This window comes from Moschus berezovskii, chromosome 6, assembly GCF_049115385.1.
Source record: "Moschus berezovskii isolate FMDL1 chromosome 6, NW_MosBer_1.0, whole genome shotgun sequence".
Lineage (NCBI taxonomy): Eukaryota > Metazoa > Chordata > Mammalia > Artiodactyla > Moschidae > Moschus > Moschus berezovskii.
The window spans coordinates 12,741,559-12,753,949 of NC_142465.1; the positions used below are offsets into that span (position 1 = coordinate 12,741,559).

The 12,391-nt window shown below is 39.9% G+C and overlaps 1 protein-coding gene across 2 annotated transcripts in view; it reads left to right on the forward strand.

Moving 5' to 3' along the window:
- The window catches only part of SYT1 (synaptotagmin 1), a 234,131-nt gene extending 222,189 nt beyond the window's left edge, over positions 1 to 11,942 (forward strand). For both annotated transcript variants that reach the window (XM_055395938.1, XM_088836818.1), the window contains exons 7-8: positions 6,270 to 6,403; positions 11,736 to 11,942. In XM_055395938.1, coding sequence (XP_055251913.1) covers positions 6,270 to 6,403; positions 11,736 to 11,942 — 341 coding nt within the window. The remainder of the gene's footprint in view (positions 1 to 6,269; positions 6,404 to 11,735) is intronic.
- Positions 11,943 to 12,391: the final 449 nt, after the last annotated feature.

The window sequence follows — 12,391 nt, forward strand, 5'->3', positions numbered from 1 at the left end:
TACTAGGAACCTAAAACATCTGCACATAAATATTATCTTATGATTTCATGTTATATGTTAACATTTTCATCAAAAAAAGCAAATTTTTGAAAGATTTTGCTTTGAATAACAGTGTAATAATTTTTAGGAGATTGGAAAGAACATCAATTTTTTCCAAAATATTGTTTTCTAGATCTGTTTAAATTAAACTCTCATCCTCAAACCTTGCTAGATAAACAACAGAATTATATCTTCAACTTAGGTTGCTGTATTAATTTTCTATTGCTACCAAGATAATCACAAAGTTAATTTTAAAAACACTACATGTTTGTATAGTTCTGTAGAAGTCTGACACAGCCCTCACTTGGCTAAAATCAAGGCGTCAGCAGAACTGTGTTCCTTTCAGGCAAGAAACCATTGCCTTTTCCTCTTTTATTTTTTTTAACTTTCTATTTTGTTTTGGGGAATAACCAGTTAACAATGTTGTGATACTGTCAGGTGAAAGGTGAAGGGATTCAGCCATACATACAAGTGTGTCCATTCTCCCCCAAACTCCCCTCCCATCCAGGCTGCCACATAACATTGAGCAGAGTTTCACGTGCTATACAGCAGGTCCTTGGTTATCCATTTTAAATACAGCAGTGTGGACATGCCCACCTTTTAGAGGGGACCTACAATCTGTGACTGGTGGCCCCTTCCCCATCTCCAAAGCCAGCAGTGTAGTTTGTCTCTGCACCTGGCTTCTATTGTTACATCTCTTTCTGACCACAACAAGGAAAGGTTCTCTGTTTTCTCACATGATTAGACTGGGTCCTCTTAGACAACCTTCTCAAGATCCTTAACCTTAATTACATTTGCAAAGTCTCTTTTGCTATATAAGGTGACATATTAACAAATTCCGAGGGTTAGGATATGGATATCTTTTGAGGGAACTATCTCTCTGCCTTCTATAATTGTTTTTGTTAGGAACAAAAAACCTAAATTTTATATGAAAGAGGACTGTCAACATATAAAAGTTTGAGGGTGATTTTATTACAGTGTCGAAGAATCGATGCTTTTGAACTGTGGTGTTGGAGAAGACTCTTGAGAGTCCCTTATACTGCAAGGAGATCCAACCAGTCCATTCTAAAGGAGATCAATCCTGGATGTTCATTGGAGGGACTGATGCTAAAGCTGAAACTGCAATACTTTGGCCACCTCATGCGACGAGTTGACTCACTGGAAAAGACTCTGATGCTGGGAAAGGTTGGGGGCGGGAGGAGAAGGGGACGACGGAGAATGAGATGGCTGGATGGCATCACCGACTCTGTGGACATGAGTTTGAGTGTACTCCGGGAGTTGGTGATGGACAGGGAGGCCTGGCGTGCTGTAATTCATGGGGTCGCGGAGAGTCGGACACGACTGAGCGACTGAACTGAACTGAACTGAACTGAAAATTCCCCCAAGTTACAACAGCTATTATGACAGAGGAGGTAGAGTTCAGTTAGACTGATTTCAGACAAAAAGGGAGCCTGACAAATGGTGAGTGAAAGTATAGGTGCCACAGTGACAACAAAAGCAGATGACACACCTGAAAATCATCCAAAATGGGGCAATGAATCTGCACTCTTTGTAACTGTAGTTTATCGTTGGGAGGGAAGAACCTTCTTTCTGAGGCTAGCTCATCATTTTCTAGCACTGAAAAGTTAAAAACATATACTATTAGAGACTAGATAGATATCAGAAAAGAGCTCTTCATTTCTACCACAGTTAGAAAAAAAAGATCCCACCCCCTTTTTAGGATAAATTAAACAAATAAAAAGCCAACTGTCCCAAGTCTTGCACCTGTTTCAATAGCAATAGGGATTATCTAACTGGTGTTGAAGGAGGGGTGTCAGTATTTAGATCATAAAGGGTTCCATGAGCACTTGTTCTGGAAACAGAATATAAGCAGTGTAGTCATAGAGATATGGAGTTCCTGAGGACAGCAGCCCAACTTTGTAGCTTGCCTATTCCCCTGTGGTATTTACAGGTTTACAAAAACCTAATGGATATTTGGATGCCATGCATGGTGTCTAGTAGTTGTAACTCAAGAGCAATGGCAATGTTAGGGAGTCTCATTATTGCCTATTTTATCATTTCCATAAAATTATGTCTTGTCATGCAATGACCAGGATTTCTAAGTCATGAAGAAACTAAATTGACAAGAATTTGCTTTGTGGACCAGTCCCTAAAACCGAGCAAATTTAAGTATACAGAGTTCTACTTTACAGAAGAGGTGATCCTTACTATAAAAAATGTGTGTGTCCTTAAAGCATGGGTATGTCTCATAGTTAGGTGGGTATATTTCCATTAAGAAGTCTCAGCCATACTTAGGGAGACAGGAGCAAGGTCTAGGTTCCCAAAGAAGTTGCTAGTGAACTAATCAAGACATTAGGGCCATCTCCAAAGAGACCAGAATTCACGGCAAGACTTCAACCAGAGGACACTTATGAAATCAAGCCAGTCAAAGAGTGGATGGAAATGGAGAAGAGTAGAGAAAATGGAGAATTAATGTAAGACTTTGGATGGCTGGACAAAGAAGATGCTCAAATGTGACCACCGTGGGTACATAACCTGCTGGGCTTAGACAGTCAAGATTTATCCAGGCACAGACGTTGACAAAGAGGACTTCTGACAACCTATGGAGTGGGATGAAATATTTGCAAAACATACGACAGATAAGGGGCTAACATCCAAAATATATAAGAAACGCACACATCTCAATAGCAACAAAGAAAAGTAAAATTTTTAAAATCCAACAAAAAATGGGCAGAGGTTATGAATGATATTTTTTCAGAGAAGATACACAAATTACCAACAGATCCAGGAAAAGATGCTAATCATCACTAATAATCAGGGAAATAAAAATCAAAGCCATAGTGAGATATCTCCTCACACCTACTAGAATAGCTGCCGTCAGCAAGACAAGAGAGTACAAGCGCTCAAGATGTGACGAAAAGGGGACCCTCAGGCACTGTTGGTGGGAGCATTAAGTTGGTGCAGCCACTATGGAAAACAGTATGGAGTTTCCTCAAGATAAATTAAAACTAGAGATACCGTATGATGCAGCCATCCCACTCCTGGGTATGCAACTGAAGTAAAGGAAATCACTATCTCAAAAAGATGTCTGCAGTCCCATGTCTGCTGCAGCATTACTCACAGTTTCCAAGACATGGAAGCATCCTCTGTGTTTGTCAACTGACAAATGGATAATGAAAGTGTGATATATACAAGAGAATATTATTCAGCCACACATAGAAAAAAAGACAACGTGGGTGGACTTCAAGGGCATTATGCTGAGAGAAATAAGTCAGATAGAGAAAGACAAGTGCTGCATTACCTCCCAATTATGTGGATGTGGAATCTATTTTTTTAAAAAGAAAGACTCCTAGAAGCAGAAAGTAGACTAGTGATTGCCAGGGACTGAGGAGCAAGGGAATTGAGGACTTGTTGATCAAGGGGTACAAACTTCTAATTATAAGATAAATTTTGGGGATCCAATGGACAGCATGGTGACAATGTTATGTTCTATACTTGAAAGTTGCTAAGATAGTAGAGCTTAAATGTTCTTACCACAAAAAAAGTCGTAATTATGTGAACTGACAGTTGTGTTAACTAACCTTATTGTGGTAAGCACTTCTCATGTATGTCAAGTCATCACATTGTACACCTTAAACTTACACAATGTTATGTGTCAACTACATCTCAATAAATCTGGGAAGAAAAAAAGAGAAAAAGACATTTGAATTACTGCCAGTCTTGGTTATGATTAAGCTGGGAATTTTGCCTACAAATTAAGTGGTTTTGGTGCCTGTATCAGGATGAATCTGCGAAGGCAAAGCCTCCCTCTGCCCATACACACTGCCCCAAACCTGCTCCTGTTCCAGCCCTCTGTAGGGGTCATGAAATTATAGAGTACCTCTGAACTGGGGTGGGAACTGGCAGATTCTGCTTTTGACAGTGTTACTTCCCTGACCTCACCACCCCCTCTCTCCCCCTTGCCTTCTTTATTCACAAACAGGAGAAAAGACGAGCCTTAGGGCTCTGCATGTACGGCTCCGTCTGGCTGGTTCAAGCTGTCCCCACACCTTCCGATGACTGACTCCTTCCTATTACTTGGTTCTTAGCTCACACCTGGCCCCCTCAGTCAGTGAGAACCTAGCTAACCAGTTTTCCTGAGTCACCGTGTTCTCCTGCAGGCATTGGTCACATCACAGATCATGTTGAACTCTGAAAGGATCTTGGTTCTTAATTTGCTTGCTCAAATGGCAGATGCAAAAGGAATTTTCCTGTCATTTACTGTGTTAAAGGAATAAACGTACAGCCACCATGCTTGTCTTGTAAAACCCTGTGCCTTAGGTTGATGAAGTTTCCACGCGTGAACATAGGAGCCATAAATGCTGATTTGGGAGTGTTTATTACTTCACTATTTTGTCAGTGCCAAGGCGCAACTGGAGACTTGACCATCTTTATACAATGTAAGGGGCTGTGATGGAGAAGATGGGGAACTTGGTAGGCAAGCCAGGTCTCTGTACCAAAAATCAGCATTGCCTGAGAGCAGCAGGCTTTTCTCATTTTCTTCTTCAACTGCAAGTATTCACAGTGTACTTTTTTAACTGACCAACTATTTAGTTGACACACTTTGTTTCTCATTTCTTGGTCTGGCTTTTAAAGATATTCTTCATTTTGATTAAAATCTTAATTGCAAGCCCCTTGACTGGATGTATTATTAAAAACAAAAAATGCAGACTACACATATTCAAGTAATCTGGGCTTTGGGGCAATGGGAAGAAGACAGAGAAGTGAAGGTAAGGAGACCCAGATTACTAGGCCCTAAATAAGTTCCACTTATTTATTCAACAAAAATTGAATACTTCTGGGTACTGTTTAGTAAATTCAATTAGTGAATATGGCAGACAAATTTTCTGTCCTTCAGAAGTTATGTTCTATTGGAGGATTGGAAGAGGGGTATAAAAACCACCTTTTCTGGTCTGCAACTGTACTTTTTAAAAGTACGTGGGCATTAGACAAGATTATCTGTAAAGTTTGCTATAACTCTCCATGTTCTGAAAGAAAGGAAAGAAATTTTTGAAGGCATGGCAGGGGAGTAAAACCACAGATGATTTAAAATTTCTTCCTCTTTTTGTTTATCATTGCCCCCTGATATTTTTCTATAATGAACACGCATTGCCTATCAGATGGAAAAATGTTTCAGGAAACAGTAGATTTTACTACCAAACTTAGGCGTTGGTTCTTAATAACCTGTAGGAAGTTCATTCATCTGTTAGTAATGAGAACCATCTTATCCCTCCATCGTCTTACTTAGCAATGAGACCTGGAAAACTGCTAAGGGAATCTTTCCCCTGCTCCTTTTCGCATTACTTTTTGGGGTGCTACCAGCTTATTCGCTTTTCCTTGAACCCTTGAAGCTCTTTTCTACCTAGAATGTTCTGGCACAGATCCTGGCTCTCTCTCTCACATATACACACATACACACTCAGACACACAGCCTCTTCTCACCCTTCAGTATTCACACCTCACTTTCACTGTCCCTCTGCAGAAAGGTCTTACCTAAGAGAGCTACCTGTATGACTCCATTCCTCCTTTACACTCACCATACCACCCGGGAGTCTCTATCATACATCCATCTGCTCTTTTCTTCCACATTCTCAAGTTATAGTTTCATATGTATTTCAAGTTCATTGCCTATTTCTCCCACAAGTCTGAAGTTCTATGCTGAAAACAGGGATAGCCTGGTCTGTTTACAGCTATATCCCTAGGGCCTATTATTGTTTTAGCAAATGAATAAGTGAAAGAACAAAACGGCTCCTTTGTCCTCTCTGTCAAGAGTGTTATTCCATGCAGTAGTATACTGCAGCCAGTTTCTTGCCAGCTTACAAGAGCCAACAGCTAAATTTTCAGGAATTTACTAAGCCAGTTGTTAAACAGTTAGCTTGAAATTGGCCATGCTGAGAATATTTATACCACGGACATTAGCAAATGCAACATCAAGACTTTTTTCCCCAAAAAGGAGGTTTGCCAGCACACCAGTGCTCTCATCTCCTAAATCCAACTATAAACATTTAGGTATCATGACCAAAAAGACATGGCCCATAGGTTACTTAAAATCTTTCAATAAGAAACACTTGAAATTTTTAAAAATATGCTACACAATTACTTTCCTATATGAAATACTTACTTTTACAAACTCGATTATAATCTAAAATATGTGTCTCTGACCTCCTAAAAATTTTGTTTCTATTTTTCAGATCCTTATGTGAAGATTCATCTGATGCAGAATGGCAAGAGGCTGAAGAAGAAAAAGACAACAATTAAAAAGAATACACTTAACCCCTACTACAATGAGTCATTCAGCTTTGAAGTACCCTTTGAGCAGATCCAGGTAACGTAAAACATATTTTGTCTTCCCATTCAATTTCATTTCTTCAGACCACATAAATTAAACACACAGACCTTGTGAACTCTCGGTGCACATGTCTCCACTCGAACTGCCGTCCTTATTCCACGCACATCTGATGCTCAAGCTACATGAAGAGGGAAATGATAAAATATACAGCACAGGACACGCTGCTTCATCAGCAAAAGCAGCAGGCATTCTGGTGAGCAGAAATAAAGTAGAAAAAAGAACATCAACAGAACAACTCTGCTAATTCAAAAAGTACATCCACAAAGGTTAAAAGGTCAAGAAAAAATGAGTTTTAACTTTTGACTCTCAAGCCACAGTATTTCTCATTATCACCTCTTTGTAGCAAAAAAAATTTAAAAAGTGAGAAAAGAAACATATTGGTTGATGCTAGATATTCAGCATAATTAATCATCTACCAGTAGAAAAATTAGGCCAAGTTGTATTTTTAATTGTCTAAATTCAGTTTCCTGTTTCTGAGTTGGAATCGATGGTTATTTTTGTAAAGATGGTACCTTAATTTGCTAGATAATATTTATTATGATTGAAAGTATTCTATTAAAAGACCCTGAAGTTAATAAGTTCAGAATAGGATCTACATGTAGCCACAAAGATAGCATGTGATCTTACTACTTAGGGCTTCCCTTGTGGCTAAGCTGGTAAAGAACCTGCCTGCAATGCGGGAGACCTGGGTTCAATCCCTGGGTTGGGAAGATCCATCCCCTGCAGAAGGCAAAGGCTACCCACTCCAGTATCCTGATTTTGAGAATTCCATGGACTGCATAGTCCATGGGGTCACAAAGAGTTGGACACAACTGAGCAACTTTCACTTTCACTTATTACTTGTGTGTGTTAGTCACTCAGTCGTGCCCGACTCTTTGCGACCGCATGGACTGTAGCCCACCAGGCTCCTCTGTCCATGAGATTTTCCTGGCAAGGATACTGGAGTGGGTTGCCATTTCCTTCTCCAGGGGATCTTCCCAACCCAGGGATCGAACCCTGGTCTCCTGTACTGCAGGCAGACTCTTTACTGAGTGAGCTACAAGGGAAGCCCCATTCTTAAATATGTTTAGGTTTTCTTACCTCATAGTCCATAGTTAGGCTATTGGATCCAAAGTTCACATCCACTAATTATAGGCTATTTTTACTAACCTTTAATGGGTAGCAGAGAGTCAAATTGGTTAAAGCAACACTATTTCTAAACTTTATAAAATATTTGATGTGGATCTATCTTTTCAGTCCCATGGAAATTTGCTCATGACTTGAAGGAAAGATGAAGGGTGAGCATTAAAAACTACAGCATGAAACATTCTACAGGTTCAGAATCACAAAAGTCAGCAAATAGTCTTCAGTTGCATATTTTTACTTTTAATCCATTCTTAAAATACAGTACTATAAGAATGAATCACTTTTATTCCATGAAGAAAGTTAATATAATAGCTACAATTATTGTATACTTATTTTGTACATAGGCCCAAGGTACATACTTATGCACTTTACCTGCATAAGCTCATTTAATCCTTATGCTGTGAAAGAGGCACCATTATTACCTCAGTTTTATATACATATAAGGAAACTGGGGACTTCCCTGGTGGTCCAGTGGTTAAGAATCCAACTGCCAATGCAGGGGACACAGGTTCGATCCCTGGTGCAGGATGATTCTACATGCCGCAGGGCAACTAAGCTCGTGAGCTGCAGCTACTGAAGCCACACTCTTGAGTCCATTCTTCGTGACAACCGAAGCCACTGCAATAAGAAGCCCTTGCACCACAACTAGAGAGGAGCCCCCACTTTCCAGAACTAGCGAAAGCCAGCACGCAGCAGCAAGGACTCAGCATAGTCAATAAAGAAATAATTAAACAAGAAAAAAGGAAACTGAGGCTCATATGTAAAACAGGAATAATAACAGAATCCACGTCAAAGTGAGATTATGCATGCAAAAGCATTTGGAACAGTGTTAAGCACATACTTAACACTCAGTTAAGTGTTTAAGTGTTAATCACATAACACTCAGGAAATGGTTCCCATCATTATTATTCACAATACTATCTTTATATCAAATTAGCATTAGAAAATGGATCTAACAGTAAGGTTAAAGCACTATGTAAATCAGCATGGTCCAACAGAACTCAGTAAGGATGGGAATATCGGTGCTGTCCAGTACGGTAGCCACCAGCCGTAGGCTGGCCATGAGCACCTTAGCCACTAGTGTAACAGGGGACTTTGATTTTAATTTATTTAAATTTAAACAGCTATCTGCAGGGGAGGAAACAGCAACCTACTCCACTATTCTTGCCTGGAGAAACCCATGGACAGAGGAGCCTGGCGGGCCATGGTCTGTAGGGTCGCAGAGTTGGACATGACTGAAGCGCCTAACGAAGCACCTGTGGCTAGCAGCTACTGTATAATATAGGCCAGTTTTTTAACTGCCAATAATCCCACCATCCTCACATCAGTTCACAGTTTTTATATAACCTTTCTTATATATATTTCCACGTCAGCAGATTGTACACACTTATTTACTTTCCATAGCTGTCCTACAAGTAAATGACATTGCAGAAGATTCCCTGTCCCTAATCACTTGTTTACTAACCTGAACCAGTGAGCTCACTTTTTTGGACCCACTGGCAAATTAAGACATCCAAAATTTCTCTGACAATTTATTTTGCAGTATTTACTGGATGAACTCTTTTTTTTTTTTTAGTTCAGAGACATTAGTCCTATGGAAATTAACACCTCCTGGCATTGTGTGCTTTAATTCCACAAAACTATTTAAGGCAGCACATTGAAATAAAAAGTCCTATTGTAAATCTGTTCCTTTGAGCTATAATTCTATACATTAAAAGAAAAAATACAAGTCCCATTTCAACTATAAATTTCAGCAAATGCAAACGTATTGAAAAATGAAGCACATTAGAAACAAGATGTGTGCTGGGTTTCTGGGCAGCCTTTCAGAGAAAATAACATTTTATCAGAACAGAGAGAGCCTGATACAGAGTCCATGAGGCATGAAAATAATGAGCACGCCTTTGACTGTATCCTGTCTTCTCTGTTTTTTGAGTCAATTTGCTCTTTTTTCTCTTTTTCCCCCCAAGAGGCTGCTTACCTAAGCTTTGCATTTCCCAAGAGAAAATAATTGAGCATTTAACATGCTGTGATAGGGACTTAGGTTTCATTTATCCTGAGGTTATAAGAGTGTCTTTCTGCCTCTATCCACATGAAACATGAAAGCAGCAAAATATACTGATTCCCCAAATCACATGAAAATGTAGCAAACCACCCCGCCAATCCCCAAAAATGTATATCCTACCTACAGAGCTGGAAAAATCAACCCAAGTCCCTTATAAGGATACTTCGTCCTGGTTGCTACTGGTCAATGCGCTCCTCGGTGAGACAACCAAAGCTCACTCCAGCCTCCACAACCCTTGCTCCTTTTGTCCATGGAGCCCCTAGTCTCTGCCCCAATTTCCTGCAATAAGATGGCATCCAGATAAATTCACCCGGGAAAAGTGCTCAGAACCACCACGATGCTGTTCTTGGTCCCAAACGCCCTCCAGTAAATAGGTCATTCTCTGGATGATGGAATCAATCCATGGCTGCACAAAAGAGAAATTTGCTTCCTTTACTGCCTGTGTGGTGCATTCTACATTCTTAATTCCACTTTCAGAAGTGATCTTCTTCCCTAATCGGAAGCTTTGTGTGGGCACCTCTCTCAGGAAGTTCGTATAGAATGCAATTCTCAGACAACAGAGCAGTAAAGGGCCACAGCTGGGCAGGACCTTCATCTGGCCCTGGCTTCCATCATTACATTTTCTGCTTCTTCTGACTCTGGCCACCAAATGTTATAAATTCCACTTTTCTCTAAATTTGTCCTTTATCTTTTCCCTTGGTTTCTAGATTGGAACCATTGCCTACTTTGACTAAGCAAATCAGTTACTTAGAAAGAACTAAAATGTACTTTTAGAAAGTGTTTCTTTCATGTCAAACTGGTACAGATTTTCTTTCACCAGTTCAAAAAGGCATTAAATATGCCATCATAATATTTCTCAGCCATTAAAAAGAAGGAAATAATGCCATTGAAAAAGAAGGAAATAATGCCATTTGCAATAATATGGAGGGACCTAGAGAGTGTCATGCTGAAAAGGAGAAATCTCATACGACATCCCTTCTATGTGGAATCTAAAAAGAAATGATACAGACAAACTTGCCAAACAGAAAGAAACAGAAAACAAACTTAGGGTTTCCAGGGGGAAGGGATAAGTAGGGACTTTGGGAAGGTCATGAATATACAGCCATATTCAAAATGGATAACCAACAAGGTTATCCCACTGTACAGCACATGGAACTCTGCTCAATGTTACGTGACAGCGTGGATTGGAGGGGGTTTAGAGGAGAATGGATACACGTGTATGTATGGCTGAGTTCCTTTGCTGTTCACCTGAAACTATCACAGCATCATTAATCGGCTATGCCCCAGTACAAAATAGTAAGTTTAAAGCTTGGAAAAAATAAAATAAACCCTCACAACCTAATGGAATCAATGGAGTAAATCTTGTCAGCCTAAAGGGTTATTTCCATTTGATGTCAATGCTGGATACACAGTTACTTCGTTTTTATTGAGAGAATTTATGAATGAGAAAAAATATCTTTAGTTAATTACTACTTACTGAAGACTTTCACTCTATTGTCACATTTTATATTCACAATAATTATTGATTAGCTGAAATTCTACAGTAGTTTTAAATAAAACTATGCTGGCTCTTCCCACCTGAAATAGGAGTGAAGTATATGATTGCTTTGAAAACTGTACCACCACCCCCCCCAAAAATGATCTGAGTACTAATGTCAGAAATTTTGCTTGATAAAACAATGGAAACAAATGGATTTAACAGTGAACACAAGTTGACATGGGCAGCGTGGCATGGCATTTTACAACATGAACTCCGGAAACCAAACCACTCACTTCTTACGTGATTTCAGGCAGGTGATTTAACTCCTCTGAGCTTTGGCACCTTATCTGTATGACAGCAGTTAACAGGATCTAATGTAACTAAGCAGTTCACATGAAAGTCTTAGAACTGTGCCTAAACTAACATTTATTAAGTATTTTGAAGATACTGGAGATGATGATGATGTAATAATGACAAGAGGGATTGGACTTGTGTTACGTTCCGAGTCCTTTTCAGCCTTGTCCTGGTACTTGCAGATTGGTTCTTCTTATCTCCCAACTGCTTGGATCTGAAGGAAGCTTGGTGGTAGGACTGCATCTCTAGCGCTGGATGATTAATGTGTACTTTGTGTCCTCTCTCAGAAAGTGCAAGTGGTGGTAACTGTTTTGGACTATGACAAGATCGGCAAGAACGACGCCATCGGCAAAGTGTTCGTGGGCTACAACAGCACCGGGGCGGAGCTGCGACACTGGTCAGACATGCTGGCCAACCCCCGGCGCCCCATCGCCCAGTGGCACACCCTGCAGGTGGAGGAGGAAGTCGACGCCATGCTGGCGGTCAAGAAGTAAGGGAAGCAGCAGCCTTTCTGTGTCTGCCCACGTCGTGCTCCTTAGCCAGTATCTGTAAATACCTCAGTAATATGGGTCCTTTCCTTTTCCCAGCCATGCACTCCTGACACAATTCAGTGGTACTTCAAACCCTGTTTTAATTTGCACAAATCTAAATGTAGAGAGCCCCAAAGCCCTTCATCATGCCACTGCCCTCCAAATCTACTCTTCTTTTAAGCAATATGATGTGTAGATAGAGCATGAGGAAATTCCTTATTGTATCACACCGTTGTATATACCAGTATGCTTAAGATTTATTTCCAGTTTGTGTATTTGTATGTTGTAAGCGTTTCCTAATGTGTATATCTAGATGTTTTTAATAAGATGTTCTATTTTAAACTATGTAAATTGACTGAGATATAGGAGAGCTGATAATATATTATACGGTAAATAGAGTATCATCTGCATTC